The sequence below is a fragment of the Melanotaenia boesemani genome, chromosome 7 (assembly GCF_017639745.1).
Source record: "Melanotaenia boesemani isolate fMelBoe1 chromosome 7, fMelBoe1.pri, whole genome shotgun sequence".
Taxonomy (NCBI): domain Eukaryota; kingdom Metazoa; phylum Chordata; class Actinopteri; order Atheriniformes; family Melanotaeniidae; genus Melanotaenia; species Melanotaenia boesemani.
In genome coordinates, this window is record NC_055688.1 from 22,362,077 (window position 1) to 22,387,805 (window position 25,729).

At 38.0% G+C, this 25,729-nt stretch overlaps 1 protein-coding gene across 1 annotated transcript in view; it reads left to right on the plus strand.

The window, feature by feature from the left end:
- Positions 1-23,993, plus strand: part of macrod1 (mono-ADP ribosylhydrolase 1) — a 134,094-nt gene extending 110,101 nt beyond the window's left edge. Inside the window, exons 6-10 of the mRNA XM_041989981.1 lie at positions 7,186-7,307; positions 10,096-10,126; positions 11,728-11,801; positions 17,921-18,002; positions 23,544-23,993. Coding sequence (XP_041845915.1) covers positions 7,186-7,307; positions 10,096-10,126; positions 11,728-11,801; positions 17,921-18,002; positions 23,544-23,569 — 335 coding nt within the window. The 3' untranslated portion in view covers positions 23,570-23,993. The remainder of the gene's footprint in view (positions 1-7,185; positions 7,308-10,095; positions 10,127-11,727; positions 11,802-17,920; positions 18,003-23,543) is intronic.
- The last annotated feature ends 1,736 nt before the right edge of the window (positions 23,994-25,729 follow it).

The following is a 25,729-nucleotide window of genomic DNA, read 5'->3' on the forward strand; positions in this document are numbered from 1 at the left end:
ATTTGTGAAGGAATGGGTTGCTCTCAGGAGTGACAAATCGCGCTTTACTATCTGGTGATCTGGGTGATCTGGTGGAAGTGTCTGGGAATGGCGGTTGCAAGGAGAACGGTACGTGTCTTACTTGGTGGAGGGGGATTATGGTTTGGGGTTGTTTTTCAGGAGCTGGGCTTGGCCCCTTAGTTCCAGTGAAAGGAACTCTGAATGCTTCAACATACAAAGAGATTTTGGACAATTCCATGCTCCCAACTTTGTGAAAAAAAGTTTGGGAATGTTCCTTTCATGTTCCAACATGGTTGCATCAGTGCACACAGCAAGGTCCATAAAGACATGGATGAGCGAGTTTGGTGTGGATCAGCTTGATTGGCCTGCACAGAGTCCTGACCTCAACCTGACTGAACACCTTTGGGATGAATTAGAGTGGAGGCTGAGAGCCAGGCCTTCTCGTCCAACATCAGTGTCTGATCTTACAGATGCGCTTCTGGAGGAATGGTCAAAAATTCCTATAAACACACTCCTAAACCTTATGGAAAACCTTCCCAAAAGAGTTGAAGCTGTTTAGGCTGCAAAGGGTGAGCCAAGGTCATATTGAACTCATTTGACTAAGAAGTCAAATGAGTTCAATATGACCTATGTTTTTAGGCTACATAAGCATTCCCCTCTGCTGATCTTATGAAGACGCTCGGTGGAAGCCAAACCGTGTGATCAAATCACAGAGCTGGATCTGGAGGTACCTCACTAAGTCACTAATCCTGTTTCATAGTTCAGGTCTCTGACCTTTTATGTAGCTGTTCACTGTAACATTTATTTATGATTACTTACATCATCACTATATTTATTGATTTTGCTGGCATGTTTACAATATGTACATTAGTTTGAATAAAACAAAGTGCAAAACCACTGTTATCAACCTTAAACAAAAGGGGGGCCTAGATGGGTGCAGATCGGCAGTCAGTGATAAATGTTGCCATAGCAACTCGCTCTCTCTTTCTCTGTACTTGGATTTCACCTGCCATTGGCAAACAGCTCAAAGGCAGAAGTGTGTTTTGCCCCAGCAGCACCTGTCTCCTCTTCATCAGCAACTTCAGTGGCTCATACTTCTGCTATGTAAAGCTATCGCTTCCTCAGCACGACGGCCAGAAGGAGAAGTATTCCCATCAACTGGGAATTACTTAGTCAACATGCTCCTATTTACTTTGTGCCCCCTGTGTTCATAAAGCACATTTACTCCAAACTGCTGAGTTCAGATATCGATCTTTTAATAGAACAATTGAACCCATTTGGATCTCAAGGAACATTTAAGTATCTTTTTACACAGCATTGCCAGACTGCAAAGGATGGAGTACAAATTGTTTCTGTTATGTAATTATTGGGGGTACAGTATGTGACCTAAATAGAAGTTTGAAATCTTTTAATATAGGTGTAAGGTAAATCTAGCAAACTACAGAGCAGCTCAGTAGAGTACAAGATACACTTCCCAGAAGAAAGGAAAATTCAGGTTTATATAATTTCTCTGTGGTTTTTAAACACTCCTTTAAATCATTTTAAGGTTATAAACTTTAGCACCACAGCATATTTTCTCTAACAGAATATGCATCATTAGTAAAAAGAAAAAAGTAGTCGACACTGTGGCCGAGCATCTCCACCTTTATATCAAACAAATGGAAACCTGCAAGGTGGGACTTGTCAGAGCTGATGATATTGTCAGATCTATTATGATATTGAAAAATTATCATAATATCACAGATAAGCCATATAACTGAAGTCAGAGAGTGAAGAGAGTTTTAACACAGTTGAGGCGACTGCAGCCTGGGAGGTGGTGAGATAAAGAATAGGCTGATTTGCATATTGATAGATAATGTGCATATTAAAAATGGGCAATGTGTAGACTTACATATAAGCTGTTTTTTAATGAATGGTGTATTGTCATGAAAAAAATATTGATGAACAGAGAAGTGTTTTTAGAAATGTAATCTGTGCCATGACAAGGAGACTAAAACAAAGACCTGCAGAGAAAAAAATCAAGCTATCTAGTTTCTGTCAAAGTCAAGCTGTAACTGAGAGTTAACAGCAGCGCATTTTAACATCCCCATGTAAACCTCTGTTTTACACTGGTTTGTCTCAAATAGACATTGTATATTTAATACCATAGTCAAACAATATTGACATCCAAATGATACAAGCTCTTTCCCCTTGTCTGTTTATTGCACCATAAAGTTTTTGGAGAAAAACAAAATCTGAGAAGCCAGTTTCTGCTGTTATATCGCACAGAATTTTATAATTTATCTTAGACTGACTGAGCGCGTTGTCCCTTATTTCCCAAAAAAGAAGTGTAAAACAGATCAGATATGGACAGTCTAGAAATAAGATGTTTATTTTAGACTTGACAAAAAGAAAACCCTTATGGAGTTGATCTATGGTTAAAACCATCATTGTTTTTCCCTATAACGTAAAAACGTCAATTCAGAGGCAACAAAAAAAGTGTGTCAGCATGTGAATTTCTTTTCTTTTTTGTGTGTGTTTTATAAGAAGTGGTCCAGCCAGATTTTATGACAGCGATGGGATTCACACTGAGAGCCACATGCTGCGTCTCATCAGAATGTGTTGTGATGTCTGTATACAACTGTTGAGGCTGGTTGAACCACATCTCAATGGAGGCCTCTCTGTTCCTCACTCAGCTTTTCTTTGTGAGGTTTTCCAACAATGTTCACTCAGCAGCCCCATCTTTTGCTGAATATACTTCAATTCATTCACCTTTTATTCAGTCAGTTAGTTCAATTTGAATATGTTTTTTGATGACCCAGATCAGTCTGTTGCATTAGAACCATAATCATCCGAAATATGAAGAAGATTAGCAGCCTTTCACTTAATATGCTTACAAGGGAAGCTAACCTCCAGCATAGATGTGAAGGCCTTGTTTTTACAAGTGTCTTCTTTTTTTCTGGAAATGAGGAGACTGAGACTGACTCACTTATAGATAATGGGAAATTTGACATGCTGGTAGAATGGTTTGTCGTAAAAAAGACTTTGTTCGTGATTGAGAGATGAGAAATGAGAGATGTTCTTGCGACTTATGTCACTGTACTTCTATACAAAAACATATTTTTCTGAACTTTGTCACCTGTGAGACTGGCAATCTTCTGGATTTTGGTTGTTCAGGTGTTATAAAAGTTGGATAGCAATTTTTAAAAATGTTACATAATCCAAATCATACAAACCAGTAAATCACACAAAGAAATCACTCCCCTTTTATTCATTCAGTTCAGTTTGAATGTTTTTCTGTCAGTCTGTTACATTAGAACCATAAAATCCTGAGATATTAAAAACATTGCCTGCATGCCTCAATGTACCACAGGAACACTATGCAGCTTTGCAGTTTTCAAGATGTAGAGACTGTTCTGTTAGTGGTGAATATTCTATTAGGACAGGACGTCTTTACAACAGTTCAATCTGAACAGCAAAGTGGCTGAATTACACTGGCACATATTACAGGACCACACTCCATTAAGAACTAAATCAGTCAGTTTATGCTGAATGTGACAAACGGGGAGAAACCTCCTTATATTGTAACAGGAATAATCTTGATTATGGTTGTAGAGGTCCTGAGTCACTGGTTTGATTCTTGACTCCTGTTTTATGTTTGTTAGTACAAAGATCCCATTTATCAAAGGTATCAAAATGTTTGATCACAGCTGCCAGGGTTATTCTGACTCCAGAGTGGTGCAACATTTGAAACTGCATGTTATGTCTCTTCCTAACTGACAACACAGGAGGAGTAAAGACTGACCGTGTCTTTTTTGCCTTTACACGTAGCTAGTTTTTGTTTCCTGGGGCCTGTTGCACAAAAGTTGGATTTAGACATCCAGGATAAATAACTAAGCTGGGCTCATCCAATCCAAAACAAGAGCGTTCAGGCTTACTTGGGTGCACAAAGAGCCATCCACTATGAGCTGACTCGGATTCATCAAGCCAGGTGAAACTTATCTTGGATAAGTGCACGCTCGCGGCTTCCTTAATAGACCCTCGCGATCAATCACATAATCACTGATCTACTGTGACAACGAGAACAGGAAATTCTCTGAGAAGGGTATGAAGAAGTCAAGGACCAAAGGGAAACACTGCCACAGTTATTAAAAAGAGAGAAAGAGTAGCAAAGCACTGCAGACCGCCTGAATGCGCAAGTAGCCCACAAATACATACTCAATACTACACACTCACTACTGTACTAAAACCACCACAATTATTAATTAACATCTCTGAAAATGTAGTTGTGCTCTGATTAAGAATCCCTTGAAATTGCAGGTGAAATTATGTAAATGTGTGTGTCTAGCTATTAAAGCACTATCAGATGTCTTTATCTTCTTCCGTGGCTACAGAAGACTTCATCAAAGAGAGTTTTATAAGACTGCAGGTAAAAGAAATTACAAATTACATTATGTAAGTGTTAACAGTCATACTAGGTGACTCATTGCTTTGTGTTACAGGTTTCACCATTGTCTTTGGTGCACTGGACTGCACCTACATAGTATTTAACCTTTATTTATTTATTTTAAATTCTTTTTTACAATTTTGGCCTGGCAAGTGCCAGAATTCTGCCAGAAATCACTTGTAGGACAGAAAAAAACCCATTAAACAGTAATGCACATAAGTTTGAATAAATCATCACATCAAAGTAGAATCCCACTCAGGTGCCCATTAGGGGGATTTTGTGAACAGGAAATCATTACAGAGCATTAATGTTCAGGTGAACATACTTTTTGCTATTATTAATGATGACTGTACATTGCTTGTGATGTGCATTGATTGGTTTAATACCACATCTCATCATTTCAGATGGTCTGCAAAACTAAACAGCAATTGAGGATCCGCCAAGGCAGGACATGGGACATCATGGTGGTGTTTGCTGTCCTCAACAATGTGGCCATTATTTTAGTTATTATGCATGTTTTAAATTTAAGTTAAATATGACATTTTAAATAGATTTGGCCTGTCGTGATATGTGTGCTGTATACTGCATGCAGGGATGCTACTGCATCCATTTATTTGTCTGTTAATTGGTTGTGGATCTGTCCTGCATTTATTTCTGTGTGCAGACATGAGGGGTATAGACGTTAGTGAATGTTCATTTATTCTTGTGTTGTAGAATTTAATTATGTGCTTTCTATCTTTTCTATCTCAAACTGAGAGACGATCGCCAGATCATTGTTTAAAAAAAGCAATTTGTTTTTATATCTGAATGTAGTCATGAACACCAATATATGCCATCCTGGGTCTCGTGGCTCAAAAAGTTTGGGAATTACTGTGTAACTTTAATTTTGAGCAGAGCTCATGGTTTAATTGCTTTTTTTTGTCCTTATCTAATAAAGGAACATCATTTTATTCTTTGTGTATTTATATGGGGTGTGTATTTTATATAGAGTCTCTAGGAAAGTGTAAATATATAATGATTGCAAAAACATTTAAATCATTTATCAAACATTATTGCAATTAATGATCTTGTTTTTAAATAATGAAAGCAGGTCTAGTTGAGAGTGTTAATATGTAGCCGGCAGTAGAATAAATATTGGTTTACATTTGTGGTGACTGCTGAAATGAGGGATGAGATTAAATAAATCCTGGAACTTAGCCTGGTCTGGAGCAGGCTAGCTCCACAGAATAAATCTCCATGGGAACTTATGTCACAACATATCCCTCTTTCCCCTATCCTGCTTTTGTGCGACCGGATCATAGATAAGTTGATCCAGGATGACCAACATATCCTGGCTTAATCCCTTATCTTAGTTTTGTGCAACAGCCTCCTGGTTGGGGATGCTCCAGATCACCGCCTGACAATGCCCTGGTGGAAGTCTGCACTCTCTGAGTGCTTCTATTTGTTTTTCTTTTTTTTGTTGTTTTTGTTGTCTGTTTTTTTTTCTTTTTTGCCTGCTGTTACCTTAGGAAATTGAAGGTTTTTGTTTCACCTAACCTAAGACTTGTAAATTGAAATTCCACAGTACAGTTTATTTTGTGTGGGCTGTTGAGCACCGTGCCTGTTGCTCATTGCCACCTTTGTTGTTTTTGACCCTCTGCTATTGTGGACAGATTCCTATGAATGTAGTACAGCTGCAGAATTTGTGATATGAAAAAACACTATGGGTCCTCTCTAATAGTCTGCTTTTGCTCAGGAAGGTTTCTAATAGTGAAATGACTCAGACGTATGTGAGTAGCAGCCATGACAAGAGCTGTTCAAATTTTCCAAACACTAGAAGGAGGCCCAATGTTTCCTGTATTATCTTCTTTAGCATAGGAAACAATGGACCATCCTTTATGACAGAACAGAGGTAATTCTGTAGTTCTTACCACCACCAATTTCAAAGTAATGTCTGACCATTTTCATCACATCTTTCTAACTATGATCGTTATAAATATGAGGACAGGGAGGTGAGGGTGAGCAGGCTCCAATAACACTATCAAACACTTTTGTGCCTTTTTCTTTCCTTTTTCTTTTTAACATAGCCAACCTTGATGTTAAAGTAATATTTCTAAAATTATTTTGGGCTCTGGGGTTATCTTTTCCTAAGTGCTTAGAAATTTCTGTGATGCTTTAACCTCATGACCATTTACAAAAAGGTAAAGGAAATAAAGCATAAGAAAAGATGATAGGAGACTATTCTTTTTTCTTTTTCTTTTTTTGTTTTTAACAAGAATAAATGTTATTGTGCTCTAAGTGTGGGTTGAGTGACAGTAAACAATGGATTTTAGCTTATGTGTGACACCTTTTGGATCTTTTTAAGCTTTCCAAAGAAATCCAGCGTTTTCTTTGGTAGTATTTATTTATTTTTTGCTGATAGTATTTATGACATAAAAAGGATTTTTAGCTCCCATATGCCATGTAAACAGAATTATTCCAGCAAAACGTAAATACTTGTTCAAGTGTGTGCTTTCATAGATAAGAATAGATAAGATGGGATCAAATCAGAACAAATTTGAACATTTTTAGCTTTAGTTAATGGGAGAGCCATGTGTATTTGTGCATTTTAGCACAGAAGGTGAGCAGTGATGGGAAACGTGCTAAAGAAAAAAGTTTTTTTTAGTCAATGCAGTTTTTATAATATAAAAAAGTATGAAACATTGGTTTTATAATAAAATATTGTAGCACAGCTTTACACCTCTGTGTAATGAGCTGTTTCTTCTCATCTGTCCCTGCAGATGTGATCCACACTGTGGGGCCAATCGCACATGAAGGAGTCGGAGAGGAGGAAAGGAGAGCTCTGAGGTCGTGCTACAAGAACAGCCTGCAAACTGCCACCGAAAATGCTGCTCGTTCTGTGGTGAGAGCAGGCAGATGAGATGAATCTGAAGGGTTGATGGAAGCTGGGGGGGCACAGCTGTTTAACAGGTCAGGTAAAAATGGAGGGAATAACTGAAGACTGACCCACAGAAAAGGATACGAGGAAAGAAAAGAAAGAAGCACTGCAGTCATGACTGAGTGACAAAATTTTAGAGTTAGTTAAAAGATTGAGCTAAGGAGAAAAGATTGGTAGCATGCTGATTTTTTTCTAAGAAAACTACAGTCATGCTGAGATAGATTGAGAAAAAGAAAAAAGAGGTAGGAGTGTTGAGTTTTTAGAAAGCTGCATAAAACCCACCAGGCAGGAAGTTTCACTGAGAAGAGAAAAAAATGTTAACGTCAAAGAAAAACGCCAACCTGAAAATGAGGGCAGTGCTGCAGTAGAAGGAAACAGGTTCCTAAAGGTTTCGTAGAAGTGAATTTATGTTGTTTTTTTTTTCCTTTGTTTGTTTTGTCTTATTAAACTATAAGTTAATGATTACAGTAGTCAGCGCACATCCTCAAAATTACAGGAGTTTATTTTTAGTCTTGAGGGACTTTCACTGTGAAATCACAGTAGTCAGGATAAATGAACAAAACAGGAGAGAGGGGGCATCTTTGCATCTGACTGGGCAGCTATATTTGACAGCAGGCTGAGCATCTGCCAGATTTCTGGTGGCTTGACTCACATCGGGACCAGTAGTTGTTTCTACCAAACATCTCATTGATTTAAAGTTACCGGCTGATTTCAACCATACAAATGCCTGTGTTGATATGATTTAATGCATGAACTGCATTGGGTTGTCACCTCTCAGTAGTTTTCATCTTTACTGGTGTAGTTTACCTTTAATGAGCAGAACAGAATAAATGTTATGGTTTTTAATTGGATTTAATAGTAAGATTAACCCCTTTATTTTTAGTTCTCCATCCATATCAGGAAAGATTTGTCAAATCTGACTAGAAACAAAACTTAAATGCTCTTATAAAAATTTAAGATATTTAGGCTTTTTTCTACTTATCCTGCTGTTCATACTTTCAAAGCAGCTGCAAGCTAAGTGATGAGGAAAAAAAATGTTCTAGGGTCCAGCTGATGCCTTTAATACACTGAGTCAGAAAACCTCTCTGTTTGTCTCATGCTGGGATCTTTTTATAGGGATTTTAACAAAGAGAGGAAGTCTGGTGGAAAAAAAATGTGGCTTTTAATCCCTTTTGATGTAGCTAGTTTTGACAGCCTTGTGTTTGCTTTGGTCAACTAGAAATATGTTTTAAGTCATAAGTGGCCTTTGAAGGCATCAGTTTGTAGCCTGAATTAAGTAAGAAATTCACTGTCCTTACCATATTATAAAATGAATTAAATACAAAATCAGATGGACAACCTATTTAGCAGAAGCAGTGTAAAACTTCAGAATTAGAAGAAGGAGAAGAAAAAGATTTCCTTTTTACATAACTGAGTACGTAAAAATCATCCTTAATCACTTGGCAAAAATAGATATTTAGAAGCTGGGAGAAGAAATAAAAAAAAATCAGACATTGGAAACTACAGTTCAGGGTCCACAACAACCTCCTATAAACATTCAGATGAAAGAAAGCTGTGGCCTGTTAGATGGGGAGCTGCAGGTGACTGGTTCTTACTGGTAATCTTGAGAATGGGCATTTCTACAATATGCTGTTGTGTAAACATCTGTTTACCAACACTTTTTTAACCTGTTGTGTTCACAGCATGATGAAAAGCCTATTTCATGCAGTTGTCTGCATTAGACCAGCGTGACACCATTTGTCTTCTCAGTCTGCAGTATGTGAAAACAGAGATCCACGGTACATCCATTATCTTTAAGCTATTATTACCTCCGCCAATGTATTTGGTGACGTTAGTTTGTCTGTCTGTCAGCAGCATAACTCAAAAAGTTATGAATGGATTTTGATTAAATGTTCAAGAAATTGGCGAAGGTCTGTACCGTCTGTGTGCTTCTGGTTACATTATATTATAACTTACCTGTTTGTGTTGATGTTGTCTGTAAGTTAAGGCTTATTAAACTGTGAGCGCCCTTCTTTTGTGTTTTAAGCAACTTTTTAAAGCTTAACATTTAGAGCTGACATCCTAAAGATGTTCACTTTTTTGTGGTGAGTTTTGGTATTACACTTGTACTTTATTATGGCTGGCTCATGGGTCATAACAAATAAGAGAAGATGCCGGGGAATTCACATAAAAAATATATTTAATTAAACAACTGAAACAATGTAAACTCTTAATTAAACCACAAAATGACAAGAACTTAAACAAAATGCCAGGCTCTTGGGCATAGATGGAGCAGACTTCACTCAGGAGGCCAGACCTTTTTTGCATATGGAGACCCTGGCCAGCTGTCTCCAATTTGCCGTCAGTGCCAAAGCCTGCAACGCAAAGTACATATTCAAGTAAGAGGTCTCGGCTGTTGTTTATCCTATCACTGAAGACTTACACCATCTGGACCATGTACGGTATTATGTTGTTTTGATCAAACACTGCGTTATCAAGCAGTGTTATAAACTACAAATGGCTGCAGTTTCAGCAATGTGGACACTTTTAAAGAGAGAACTGACTCCAACGGTTACAAGAACTATGAAATGGTTCCTTCAGTCTAAAATCATCTATAATTACGGTCAGGGTAAGGGCTTCAATAATTCATAAGAGTTTTAAAATGCAAATGTGTGTGTGTGGGTATGTGCATTTGTCTGTATATGTAGGCGTGTGCACTCACTGTTTGTGATCAGCAACAGACCATAAACAACTGGTTTATTTTTCTTTGCAGGCTTTCCCTTGCATCTCTACTGGAATCTACGGTCAGTATTGGTATTTGTGTGTTTCCTCCTCAGATTAGAGAAAATGTACGCCATTTTCATCCTCTGTGTATTTGTGTGACTACATTTAAATGCTTCATATACTGGCTGGGTTCTCCATCACATGTTTGTTTCTGTTATCACTCTGTCTGTTTAACCAGAGTGCTGAGCCAAGCGGTGCAACTCGCCGCATTATATCCTCCAACCTGGAGGTGGTTCTCAGATTAACGCCTTGGATTATGACCGGCAGATTAAGTTAGATTATGTTGGAGATTGTGTCAGATTGACTGTAATCCCTTTCATGCTGGCAGAAGAGAGGGTAAAGGACAAAGCCTAAATACATCCAGGGTTGGTTCTGGTGTGAGGGCCAGTTGTTCACACCTCTGTAGAATGAGGAAAAGGCCAAAGTCCTGATTAACTTGGTTTGTCAGGTGTTTTCCTCTTTGTTGCACCTGTTTCTCATCATCACGCCGTTTTTGTCCTCTAGTTTTATGGGTCAGGATGTTTAGAGTAATGAAAAGTTACATAATCTTAGCCAATATAAGCAGCTTTTGCCTCTTCAGAGATGCAAGCAATTGAAAACTAAGAAAGACTGAATCAGATTTGTAGGGGGGGGGAAGCAATTTTCCAATAGTTTGAATCTTACTACACACATAAGCCAAACAAAATATAAGTAACAAAATCTAGCTTGTTTGTTTCTTTCTTTCTTTCATGTTAATGTTTTTAAAAAAATCTAGTTTGAATATTCAATGAAAGCTGTTTTTACATTGTTCTGTAGGTTTTTGCTGAAAATCTGAGATTTAAATATATGCCAAGCAGATGATGCTACACAAATGCAAAAGCTGGTCATTAACCAACGCTGCAAACAAAACACAGCAAGAGTTTTTATTCACATGATGAACTGTACACAACAGACTCATCATCCAAGACTCAAACACATACAGCTCAATGTCCCCAATGTTTCCTCACAGACTGGATTTTTGGTTTCTGCAGACTGAATCAGTCATTTGACAAACTCAGTGGACAAGCATGAAGGACCAGGAAAACACAAGGAAACAGAAATCCCAATGTTATTTTACAGACAGCAAGAAGATTGTGTCTTGTTTGTGACTGAACAATTCCCCAGTGGCAGGTTGATCTAATTTCCTGTTTCTATACAATTGTGAGGACTATTTTTTAAAGATTTTTATGATTTGGGTGAAATATTTCAGTAAAGGAAATCAGTCAACATCATCAGCTTAGCCCAATCCTGATGTATGGAATAATGACTGGATGATCACACTGTATGTGTTTGAGCTCAGCGCTTTGACCAGATGATAAAATATCAGAGCTTTTCCAGAAGTGAAAGGGTTTAGGAGCTGACAAGAAGCACTATAGTCCTTCTCAATCTGTCTACTTGTAACCAATAAGTCATCTCGCTGGCTTGTTGAGATGAAACAAAGTGAGAAAACACAGAGCATAAAGTGTTAGAATAGTGGAAAGAGAAACACACACACCTGTCTGGAAAACACAGCAGAAGAGAGCCTAACGCAAAGACACAGATCTGTCACCACAGCTGTTCTTGTAAATTGTGTATACATTTTTTATGTTGTGTGTTTGTGTAGGCTATCCATCGGAACAGGCTGTGCACGAAGTGTTAGCAACTGTGAGGGAGTATCTTGATGCACATCATGACAAGGTGAGCATGTACATCTGTGTGTGTGTGTGTGTGTGTGTGTGTGTGTGTGTGTGTGTGTGTGTGTGTGTGTGTGTGTGTGTGTGTGTGTGTGTGTGTGTGTGTGTTTGTGTCTGCATGATTGGCAATTTTTCCCCTACTATTTCCTCCAGGTATTATTTCTTTCACAGCTGTTGTTTTTGTTTTCTGGTGAGTGTGAGGAAAAGGTGCATTGAGAAAACACACAATGACACACAAATATGTTTAAGCACACTCTCCCAAGCTCTGGCTCTCCTGCTCATGGCCAAGTCTGCGCTTTAATTGGCTCCTTGCGGGACTAACAAGAAAACCGCACACACATACAAACACATATGCACACACCTTTTTCCCCAGAGAAATAACGAGTGAAGAAAAGACAAAATGATGGAATAGATGACTGGAAGGGAAGGATGGAGGAAGAGAAGTGGATGGGTTGGAGGAGAGCGGAAACTTTCCAATCAGTCGTTTGCATGCTCTGAGCTCCCCTCCCTGCTTCCTTCTTTTTTTTACATTACTGATCTCCTCCCACTCCTTATTCCAATCTCTCTGCCTCGCTGTAACCACCACGCGAGTCTCCTCTCACAGAGGGTGTTGTCAATGTTATTGTTAGTGCTTGCATCTCCAGAGGCTTTGTAGCAATACCAGTCAACTGATGCCGTCAGCCTCTGCGAGCACAAGAAAACAACGTAAAACATTACGTCTCACTACAGAGGACAAAAAGCCTTAAATGTTTGAATGTAAGACCATAAACCATCAAGGCACTTCTTTATATTCTGCCCACGTATACCTCCACTGTGTTTATTAAGCACAAAAAAATATAGTAAATGATAAAGATTGTGAGGGTTTGTATGCATGCATATGAAGTAGGAGCATTCACCAGAGGAAAATGAGTTTTTGCCTTTAATTGAACCCTCTCTGTTTATGTTGTTTTACAGCGTATTTTGTCAGGCCTGGTCTGGCCTGCAATGCTGTAATATAGAAAATGAAATGAAAATTATAGACACAGTAGGACACAAAATGGACTCCAGACACGAGGCAACTTGCCAACACTCTGTAATAGGAGAACTTAATAATTTATGTGTGAAACGGCTACAAAATTATTGCAAGAAAGTTACACCCAAGGCTGCTTAGAGGTTTTATAGTTGTTATATTTTCCAAATGAGTTCACAGTCGACCAAGAAGTTTCAACAAAACTGTACATTTTGATACTTTAGATCAAATCCTAATCTTTATTAACAAATTAAATCCTCTCAGTTGCCCAAAGCATTGCCCACTAATACTGGTGTTATGACTTTTTGTCCTTTCATTAGATTGTACAAGAAGTTTTATTGTTGAATATGATCATCTTTTTTTAATCCACATGGAGTAGTAAAGAGTCTCTGCAGAAGATGGTATGGCCATTCCTTAGTCGAAGCCGGTGCTTCTTACCCATTAGATGTGATTAGTTGGAATCTATTTCTAAACATAACCATAACTGCATGTAATGTTATGAAGAAATCCAGTTAACTGTGTCTCACACCAAACATGAGGAAGTCTTCAAGCCACTTCTCAACCTCTCTATCATGCACACATGTACATACATGCATTGGGTTTTAGAAGTTTCCCTGCTGCAACACACCTAATTCAAAACAGTGGATAATTAACAGATTTGTGTAGAGCTTAACTGAGCTGTGCACTTAGTCTGAATCTGAATCAGATGTGTTGCAGCAAGGAAACTTTTAAAACCTGCAGGACACTGGCCGTTGAGGACCAGGATGGAGGATCCCTGGTGTAGTGTTTTGCCTGAGCACATGCCAAAACATGGATGGACCCACCAACCTTTTGACTAATAAAGTTCTATCATCTGAGGCACGGCTGCCTTCTTCAGAGTTACCATGAAAAGATTCTCCTAACTGTGAGAAATGTGCAGATAAGCGTATGTCACAACAGCAGTAATAATTTATAAGTATTGATTATTTCTGACACAGGGACAAGATCAGTGAGAACAAATTACAATCTGTACTTTCAGTGTCTCATAGGTGAGCTGTCACACTCATTTGACAGCTCGACCTGTCATCGGTTTACCAGAGTCCTGAGCTCCATCACCGCAGTCGGGACAGTTTCATTTTGCTAGTTAGTAAAACTGTTATTTGTCAACTGTCAAGTTTATTATTCCTCTCTATTCTTCAGCTTTTTTTTTTTTAAATCTGCACAGATCTTTCCTGTAACTATAGCCAAACCTTTCATAAAATTAAGGTGAGTTTTTGTCTTGGTTTATGAGATTTATTCCTTCTGTCCATCTATCTCAATATTCTGTACGAAGCTGGAAAAGAGGGTGCTTAAATATTCTCATCCCTCCTTCTGAAATAGCTGCAAACTAGCATGAATCATGGAAAACTGGTGTCGCCAGAAAAATTCAAGAAGGGGCGGGCAGAGCTGACAGATTAATGCTATCATCATTGCTGCCTCTGGACTGGCCATTCTGATGTTTCTTTAGATTTAATGTATGTGAATTCACTCGAGTCTTTACAGACCTTCATATTCTGTCTGCTGCTATGAATCACTCAAAATGCTTTAAACTCCAAGACATGGTCACACATTTACACACACTATCTGTTTTTTAGCCTTTCAGTTCATTTCCTTTGTCAAGCACACACAGTCAAACACACTTAGTGGAAAAGTGGGTTTCAACTTCTTTATCAAGAACACTTAAGCACGTGGACAAAGGAAACCAGGGATCAAACCACCAACCTTGAGCTGTTATTTGTCTTCACCACAACACTCTGGCATGAGATTTCAAATATAAAGAAGTTGTTTTTTTTTGTTTGTTTTGTTTTGTTTTTAATGGGATAACAATAAAAATGTCAAGAAGCAGCATCAATGAAAACTCTTTTAATAACACTGCAAGCTGCCACCAAAATTAGTTTCTTGTCAAAATTGGATTTATCCTTCAGTTTTCCCATCCAACTCCACCCAGAACAGGGAAGCAGGTTTTTGGAGCGCACACATGCATCTTCAAGTTACACCCCCTCTAGAGAATGATAGTTTATCATTACTGTGGATATAACATGTGTGCCCTTCTGTTATCACAGAAATAACAAAAACTGATTTTTGCTTGATCAACCATTAGTACAAGCATCTCTCAAACTTACAGATCCATCTTTGAGCAACCCAAAAACTGCCATGTATAAGGGAGGGTCATTTGTGTAGCTTAACCAGACCTTACCAAACCCCAACAGTCAACACAAACCAGAAAAACTTCAGTCCTTGTGTGCAGTAGGCGAAAGGGTGCGGCAGTATTTAAATGTGAGCAGAAACAACATATTTTAAGTATTTCAGATGGTTTGGAAGTTGGAACTATTAAATGGTAAGGAATATCAGATGGTCATGAATGTAAAAAGAAAAACAAAAAAAAAAAACAAACCACAAATCCACAAACTAATGTTTTCACAGAGAAAAACAGTGTCTGGGATTATCACAATGAAGCCACACTGAGTTTTTGACAAACAGAGGGATTATATTGATAAAATGATTATGGCAGTGATGGACAGGATAACACAACTAAAAGGTTAAAATATACCAGTGACAAAAGCACCACCTTGAATGTTTGTTGCTGCAGCCTTTATATCAGTCTCGCCATGATGTCCCCTGGCTGGTTTGAGCTGGACCTGCATTTAGGACCAGATTCCTCTGATATTCTCTAGTCCCTCACAGTGTGGTGAAAGCTTATGCTTTCAGTTCTAAGCCCAGACCCAATTTGTGGCCTCCTGTGTTGATGTTCTTTCTATCAACCAGGCCAGAAAGGATGAGTTTTACAACTGTCCTGACTTAACACCTGGCTTATCAATTTTTGTACCAACTGTTCTCTTTTCTTATTTCCAAGATAATACCTGATAAGAGAGATCCAGTTTTGTGCTACTGAGTACATTATTTGTACAGTGCTCATGATGCTAGCCTATGTGATAGACTGGTTTTAAATCTTATTTTTATGTAACCAGTAGTCCTAAATACTACTGGCTAATGATGTGCTAATTTAGACAGAATCACTTTAGAAAGAATACTCAAATATAGCTGTACGGGCTACAGAGGTCCTCCCGTGTTCAACACTCTCACAGCTGCTGAGTAGCTGTTCCTCAGTGTGGTGGTCCTGCTCTTAATGCTCTGCAGTCTCCTGCCTCAGTGGAGGGGGACAAGCAATGTGTGTGCAGGGTGAGTGGGGTCCTTCATGATGCAGTAGGCCCATTTCCTGCAGGCTAAATTAGAGGCATTAAAGGGATTTTGTATTGGGCTTGTGCAGGTGTTAACACCTTATGTGTTTATGGATATAGAACAGATTCTGGTAGGATCTGAATGTCATAAATCACATAAGAATATGTAAGAGAAGCTGTGGATATATTTCCACATAGCTGCCAATATGTAATGTCTGCTTGGACTTGTCTACACAACTTATCCATAATATGCTTGTGCAAAATACAAAACACTGTGTTGAGGACAACTACTGCACTCCTGGTGAACAAGTTGCAGCCCAGGCTCTTTTAATCTGTGTTTCCAGGATGAAATAATGAGCTGCCAAATGCTATAAGAATGAATAAATTTATCTCTACGTTCAACAATCTTTTAAAAACTTTCCTCACCAAAGAACTTCTCCTCTCACACCCCTACTTGCACTTATTTTGCACCATCTAATCTCTTCTTACACTCTATCGTTTGAATAAATGTACGCTTACACTATTATATTAGTGTTTTACTGTAATCGACCATGAATGTTACTCTTCCATGAAAGTTCTTTGGATTAAAGTGTAAATGAAATGTAAATGTAAAATGTGTGGTATGTGGTCCTCTAAGTAGACCCTAAGTGGAAAAATAGAAACCACTAAGTCTCCATGACACCCACAGTTGACCACATGCATCTCTGAAATGAAGTATAATAAGCACTGAATGTGTGTAAATTTTTCTGGTTCCTGATTCCTCTCTATAACAGGTCAGTGAGTACAAAGTGCTCTATGTTAGATTTTCCGTTTGAGAGGGGAATATTTACAAGTTGTCTAATGTGCTTCTACTAAAGACAGGCATTCCTGAGAGAACCATTACCTTCACTTGATGTTATTGTTAACTGCAGCGTCTCCGGGCTCTATGTTGGAGCAATATAAAAATGTGTTTCCCGCTGTTACTGTTTCCTGCTGCCAGTGGAGGCACTTTAGTGTGGCGGTTAGATTTTCAAACCTTAGCCCAGGGGATGTAGTTAGTTACCACACATTTCCATATCTTACCTTTTAGCCTGCATTCAAATCCTGGTGAGTGATGGTAATTGTGTAGCAAGTCTGGACTGAAAGCCATGGGCCGCAGGCTATGAGGCTGCTGAAAATACTGTCTTTGAAAGCTGCAAGACTTGAAGTCCCTCACCAGCCTTATTTAAAATGCCTTATTTAAAACAGAGAAGTTAAAGCTACTTACTTACATCATAAGATTAAATGTACAGGTGTTTAATATTGAACTGTATGTTAAGATGCACCAAACATGTAGAAGAGATTAACAGCTAAACCAGGGTAGACAGGAACTCAAAAACTTCAAACTTTTTTGTCATCAAATAACTGCACTCTCTGGACCATTGTCTCAACATCAATTTAAAGCTGTTGTGTTTATGGCCATGTGTGCTCTCTCTGTGTGTGTTAATGGCGGTGGACTGATTTTTGCATGAGGCCAGATTCAACTAGTGTTTCACACACAGTGTAACACTTAGGGGCATGCACAAAAGCAAAGCTAAGTTCATTTTCTCTTTCATGTGTACATCCCCATACACACTCAAAGATTTATTCAGTAGGAGTACTTATAAAGCTTCTCCCTACCCTCTTTGTTTCTGTCTTGCACACACTACTCCTCACATTTCCATCTCTGTGTGCCCTGCATGCAGGGTAATAAGCACTTTGTCGTGGCATGATCATAATGGGGAGCTAATAGTGTAAAAATGGACTGATGCATTAGCTTGATTCTCCTGATATTGCTGGTGTACAATCTCAGCAACATTGTTCCCTCCTGCAGTTGATGAATTGACAATATCTGCATATACTTGTAGTAAAGGTCATTTTGTGTCTCTGTAAATGTGTGTGTATGTGTGTGTGTATCAGCTGGACAGAGTCATCTTCTGTGTGTTCTTGCCGAAGGACAAGGAGCTGTATCTGCAGAACCTCCCACTCTACTATCCTGCGGGTGAGTTGTCTTCTCATAAGCACACACATCATTCACACACAAGCCTGTATACAGCAGTGACAGCTCAGCTCATTTAAATACATACACACTGTCAACACATACAGTGGCATGTTAAAAAGTCTCATTATCCACTGTGTTATTTGCATATTAGGCACTTCACACATGCAGGAGGCCAATAAACACAGAAATGTGTAAATATAGCCATTTTAAACGTCTTTAATTACATTAAGCAAACATCTACTTTAATCCGCACCGAGTCCTGGACCATGTTTGTATATGAAAGGTTTTTATTTCAGTAAAGCATGCACAAACTTCATTTCATTCAGAGATAAAACTGACAAAAATCACATAAAAAGTAAGACAGCCTCTACCAAAGGACAAACTGAGAAACTGCCTTATTATTCTGTTGATTATTTGATTAATTTTGCTCATCACAGCAGGCTAATGATAATGCTTTGAGACCTTTGTTCTGGCGAGTTAACATGGAACTGAATGCAAACAATGATGTTGGATTACACTTAAATAAATGCCAGGATTCAGTTGTATAGAAAGATATCACTGCTGTAATTATTTACTGACACACAAGCCTGCATCACATATTTATTTAAATTATTTTTTATATTGCCATAGCAATAACTCTCGAGCCACCCCTCATTTATGTATTTTGTTTCTTAGGAGACAGAAAGTGGTTTTGAGTAGTATCTCTGCAGACTTTCTTAAGGTATTATGAAGTTTCTCTTTGAGCTTTGGTTGCTTTTTCACTTACTTTCAGTCCAGTTTTTCTGCTTGACCATTTTCAGAAGAATGTGTGTTTTTGTTCATTTTGTCTTGTTCAGTTTGACAGACATAAAGTAGTGTTTCTGCCCAACAATTAAAAAAGCCCTTTTAGCTCAAAATGTGGCAAATCTCATTGTAATGTTTGTAGTGAGTCCTCAAAAAATTTAAGAAACTAAATTAGACAAAAACAATGAAGTGATGGACCTAGAACATAAAAACAAAAAAAGATAGATAAATAGCATCTCAAAGAGACAAGAAAAAAAAAATCATCAACAAGAACCTGATACAGAACCTGAAACACAAATGGCCTTTCAGATGACCCATCTTCTGTTCACTGAAGCCTCTTCCGAAATGGTATCCATGAAAACATAGTAGTCAACCGTGCCATGCCTAAGGATGGGGAAACAAGGAGAAAAATAAAGGCTAAGCTATGCCAAATGGCACTACACCTGGACTAAAAATCAGCAGCAACGGGAAGCTACTAATGCAGTGATGAATCCTCCTGATGTCAGCATTATTGAAGCAGTGTGGATCTTCTTGACAGAGAACAGAACAAAAGGCAGCCAACATCCAAACCAAGTCATTCAAGAAGAATGCAGCCTTATTCCCGAAGACTATTTAAAGATAGTCTAAATAGATACAGACTGTGTTTAAGAATAGAATCAGACCAAATATTGACTTTCAAGCTCATTAGAATTGTACAAATTCTGTCATTGCCTCATAAACTGTAATTGCATGTATCGAAACAACTGTTAATTCTTCACATTGTAACTTTTATTTCTTGTATTTTATCTACTTTGTTTTAGCTTTATTTTCTGTTTTTATTTAACTTAATTTTATTACTTTTCATTGCTTCCGGCACCTCGTTGTAATGCTTATAATCGTTTATGTAAATAGCTTTGAATTGTCTTGTATATAAAATGTGCTATACAAATAAACTGCCTTGCCTTGCCTTACATAGATGAACATGGGTGAGGGGAGCCTGGGTTCAGGTCCCTGGGCTGGCAACATGAACCACTGTGGGTCCATTTGTAGGGCCCTTGACCCCCCCAGCTGCCCCCTGGGTGTTGGAAAACTGGCACCCACTGCTCCTAGTGTAACTAGTGATGGGTTAAAAGCAGAGGACTTATATGTGTGTTTCATAAGATATATATTAAAAGACAAACATCCCTTTTTCCATGACAATATATAAATGAATGAGGGGTGGCATGAGACTTTTACACAGTACTGTAGGAAACTGTGTTTTTCTTTTCTTCATTTTCCAAGTGTAATTTAAAACATCTCATTTCATCCTGTAATCTGTCTTCATCTTTGTGTCCATCCCTGTAGCCTGACCAGTGACAGCAGTTTGTTGTTCAGGTAACAGCGTGGTAATAATTGCATTCATTTCTTTGTAGATAGGCAGTCTTAACCTCTGTGTAAACAATGCAGCATAGCAAGATGTATGTTAGTGAACATGCTGCTGCAAAGTCCTACTTTGGTGAAAAGCATCTGATTTGAATGTTATGAAACCTCTGATGTTCTGTCTTTACTGTGCGAGTACCATCGTAGACTTCATTAAAAACCAACTGAAAAGGCCAGTAATTGTAAGTAAGTAGATTGATCAGTTTGTTTAAATAAAGTTTAGTAAATAACGTCAGTTTTATGGGAAATTACGTTGGCTCACGCTGGTACGTGATGACTTCTCACATTTATTTTGATTATGCTCGTGATTTATTGTGTTATATTGCCAAGAAGTGTGGTTACTAAGCATGATCAGTCATTCCCTCAATTATTCAAATTAAGTGCTGGTATTACAACAACAGCCTTAACCCCTAATGCCTTGCTTTTACCGCTGTTATAAATCAAACTCACCTCCTGCCTCTAAAACATTTTCAAAGGGTGGCTTCAAAAGTCTCATGCTTTCTACTTGAAATGTTTGTGGCATGTCTGTAACATGCACCTGAATTCACACATTTACTATTCTTACTGTGCTTTAACATAAACTGGCCCTGCACACTCCCAGCTTACAGAGTTAAATATAAAAGTAAAAATGTGAAATTGAAATAAAAAAGTTAAGATGACAACAGACAACAGAGGAAACGTAACTAAGCACAATCTAAAGCAGAAATGCAGTTTGATTTTAAACAAAGAGGGGGAAATAATGATCTCTGTGGCAGACAAATGCTTCTGGTGTTTGAATATATCACTCTGCATAACACTGATATGTATTCTGTCTCATAGTTCAAGGCCACATGTTCACCATACCACAACATAAGGATTTGCATTACATATATGACCCAAACTGATAAGGAGTTAGAGTTGGAGAGAAGAGAGAAGCAGGCTCTTCAACATTAAAGAATCTTCGCAGTATGAAGATTCATTTTGTGGACGGATTCCACCAGGAGGGATTTCTCTTTCATTTCGTCTCAAACCTCAGGGAAGATCAATGGCTAAAAATAATGAGATTTCCAACTGTGATGCACTTGTACCCTTCAACAAAAAAATGTCTTTGTAGATAAAAATGTGATGATGACTAAGTAAATGTGTCCACATCACACTGACACACCAGTTTAATGTGAGGAGGCAAGTTTATTTTGGGTCAGTACAACATATCCTGTAATGTGGATTCACTTTATAACCATCTGTATTAATCCTCTGCAAAAAGTAGTCCCTCATACATGCACTGTTTGCTCTTGTTTAAGTCCCCTTTGGAAGAACCACAATGCGTGTACTATTTTTTTTTTTTTTTTTTTTTAATAATGTATTTGTGTCCTATTTTTAATTATTTGTCTTCAGCGGGAACCACTGTGCCTCAATATGAGTTTAGCCAAAAGGGTAAGTAATTCAGGGAGATTTGATAACATAACTGCTGAACAACATCAGATTTCCTCTTTGTGTAACATGCAGCCTCCTGCACCACAAACAACAAGGAACTGAAAATAAATAATAAAGTAAAGATGGAAACATGGCAGCAGCTCATTTCTGTTTGGTCTCAAGAAAAAAGGCAGTTTTGTAAAGCCAGTTAGTTTTCGGTACGTGGCTGCAGAGAAAGTCTGTCATCAGTCAGAAACACTGAATAAACGCTCTTCAAATGATTACAAAGTAGTTTTGAATTTTAGACTAAATTTTTTTAAAAATTAAATGAAAAGAAAAATAATGTACCAAACTGAAAATTAATACTGTTAAGAAACAGCTGGTCAGGGATAAGGGTTCAAGTGTGGAATTGTCTGTAGATTTTCAACTAAAATGCACAAATGAAGAAATATGCCTTTATTATTTCTTAGATATATAAAGATGTCCCTTCACCCAGACACACAAAATCAAGTTATTAGGTGTGGCCATAAAAATAGACGACAAAGAAGATGGATGGGCTCCCAGAGCGCTGAATTAAGATTTTTTTTTTACTGAAGTGGAAAAAATGGGTTTTTATTTTGGGATCTTCTTTCTAGAACAGAAAAAAAAAACATAATTACTGAATGAAAACAAACTAAATTTAATGCAAAAAATCAAACATGTTCAGAGCAGAGGGCAGTGGCAGAGTAGAAAAGAAATGGCAAGATTACAGAGATCAGTAGGATCTGCAGTTCTAAAGCAGCCATAATGAGGCACAGCTACACAATTTATAGCACTAAAGTCAACAACAAAAAAAAGACCCTATAAAAAAAGTTAATGTAATTTATTTTTGCTGAAGTTTGTAATTTGTTAATGGTAAGCTGTAGATATTAAAAATGCTGCATGTGTGTAAACGCTTTTTTTTTTAAAAATTAAAAAGTAAGGAATTACTTCGATAATATGAAATCCAAGCTCTGTGAAATTGGCTTGTTTATTTTTTACTGAATGCTATCTCACTTTGTTATTTTCCTCTATATTTCCTCTATATTATCAGGATGACTGCCTTTGACAAAAATGTGTGTGTGTGGTGTGAAGTAAAGTGAGGCATGCACATTTTTTATCCCACATTTTCTTGTTCATGTAAGAGAAAAGTATACAGATACTTTTTGCCCATAACGGTTCACAAATTCACTCTATGTATATTTTCCTCAGGTGTTTGCCGCTGGGACTAACCAGAAAGTGTGAAATGAAAACATTGGGCCTGTATGTGCTATGACGTTTTGGGGTCAGAATAATCCAGTCAGTTAAGACTGCGTTGAGACTGAGGCTGACAGATGATATTGGTTGTGATTTTTCAGTTAGCTTCAAAAGTCAAAAACAATGAAAAAGTCTGTTTTCTGACTTTTTGGGAGGAAATAAATAAAAGCAGACATGCTGCGATACAGCACTTGAAGCATGAAATCAGCATTTTTGCATCTTCACTCTCTGTGACTTGACAGAGGGAATTATTTGCCAAAAATGCGAGTTTGTCCCTTTAAAAAGCTTGTGCGAGCTGTTGGCATCTTCCTCCTCTAATGGATGTGCAGCAGATTTTGTAGCAGCAGTGAGTGAGCAGTAGTGGTGCTTGGCTGGTAGATGGACCGGAACTGTCTGTCTGTGTGACAGAGCTGCTGCAGGCAGACCTCCAAGTCTCAACCATAAACCTAATGTGTTTCCAACACCTGGCATTGCCTGCACTGGCTGGCTGTTTGAGGAGTGCACACGTGCACCTGCATGTTTTGAGTGTGTTCATAGCCATGTTTACCTGAGAGTGACTAATCCTCACTAGCAGATCCATCTGAAGCAAACAGACACTCAAAATGCCAAAATGCTGTTAACTGCTGCATGATGAAGGTAAAACATCCTCTTCACTTGTTTTATGTGTTCATTTGTCTCTGTCTCATCCCACAGAGGCCACCATCAAGAGTAAGCTGTAAGAGAGCGTAACTGCCAGACTTGGTTGCTGTGGATACACCCCGCTACATGCAACATCCAGATTCCTCCTCTTTGCTGTTCAGATCAGAACCTTCTTCAGCAAGAAGATAAGCTATAAATGGTTAATTGCTTTTTTTGAAGCGCAAAACGTCTTTTCTGCAGAAGTTGATTAGTTTCTCTGCATTCCCCACTTCTGGTTGAGGTTAAGAGTGATGTTATGATGAAGATGTGATATGATGTTGACAGCTTTCATGAAAAATGGACTCGTCTGTACCATAAGCTGCACTAGACCTGTGATCAGTAGTGTTACATCAGGCTTACAACCACCCATGAATTACGTGTCCTGTGTGCTCCAGTATGCTGATGTTTGAATTCCAGTGTGTGTGAGAAACATGAGAAAAGCTTATTAAAACAAATCTCACAGGCCTCTTGTGTGTGAAGTGATTATTTCTCTGGATGTGATGTGAGTCAATGAGTTGAGGGGGCACAAGGGAACACTTCACAAGAATATTTGCCTCTTTGTTCTCTTACATCTGTATGTGCACAAGGCTGAGAGACAAGGAATGCAAATATAGTTTAGTCAAGCAAGAACAGTAATGTGCTAGTTGCAGCTTACTTTATATTAACGATAAAGAAAATACTGAACTAGGTTTATTCAAAAGATTCTACACTGATAAAAAAAACATACTTCTGAATATTTTTTATTCAAGTAAAAAAGATGAATTTTAATTCATTGCTAGGGGTCATATTTCAGCCCACCTAATTAATTTAAGTCATTATCAAATTTCAGAAATAAAACTTCTGCACAGCTCTGTCTTCTTTTGGGGTATATAGTTTTTAAAACACGGGAAAAACAACTTGTTAAAGCTGCGTGCATTCAAGTCATTCAAGCCTTACATCAAATTAAAAATTAAATAAAGACAACACATTTGTATTTTGAATCTACTGATCTTAAATGGCGTTGAATTGAGTTTCAAAAAGTTTAGGGAAAGTCTTAGAAATTCATAGGGAATCTAGCAAAATGTTGAAAATTAATTTTAAGCAGGTAAGATCTTCAGGCAATAAGGCAACTCTTCAATAAAATCATTTAATTCTGAGTTACAATTACTGCAGTGGCTCAGGAGCATTTCTCTAAAACATTGTTAGAGTGTTGGTTTGTTCCTTCACCCAGAAATGCAAGTTTAAACTCTTAAAAATACCAAATAACATAAACAAAATCCAGATGCACTGATTCTCTATCTGGGCCCAAGCTTATTTATGATGTGATGAAGTGAAACAGTTTCTTGAGGTCTGACAAATTAAAATGTGACTTTTTGTTTTTGTTTTTTAAAAAGAAGACCATGAGGCTTTTTATTATTGCACAGAAAAGGACACAAATGACTGTATGTGGCGGCATTGGTGCATATGGCGTAATTAACTTGCACATCTGTGAGTTTTCAAGCCACTGAAAACATTTGGTGCCCTAAAAAACATAAATATGACTGGATGTTGTGAACAGAAAAAACAAAAAAAGTGAAGCTATGAACCCTAAAAGTTCACTTATTTTACACACATGACATTTAGCTGATAATACTCACATAGCAACTTGGCCATTGTAATCAAATAGTGTTTTACAATAACTCAACATTAAAAATTTCAGGCTCTGAAAACAAGAATTAAGAGACACAGCATCAGTGTTGAGATCTTAAAGTAGAAGATAAACTGCAGGGTGCTTTCAGATGGGAAGCATCCGGCACCTTCCTGATCTGCCTCTTATATGACTGACAAATTGGACTGTAACAGAGTCATGAAAGTTAAGCGACATTCTGTAGTGTGTCTGTTAGAGCCATCATCATGGATAACATCAGTGTGTTTTCAGTCACTAAAAATGTATAGGATATTCCAGTTTACAGAAGCACTTTATTTCAAATTAGTTTCAGTTCATCCATCAATTGTCTGTACCAGCTTCTTCTTTCAGTTCAGAGGCGTGAGGGAGCTGGAGCCTATCCCAGCTGCTATCAGGCGAGAGGCGGACTGCACCCTGGACATGTCCATCACAGCACTGACACAGAGACAACTACTCATGCTCACACTCACTCCTACAGGAAGAATTTAGAAACACCATTTAATCTATCATTTTGGATTGTGGGAGGAACCCATGATAGAAGAACATGCGAACTTCA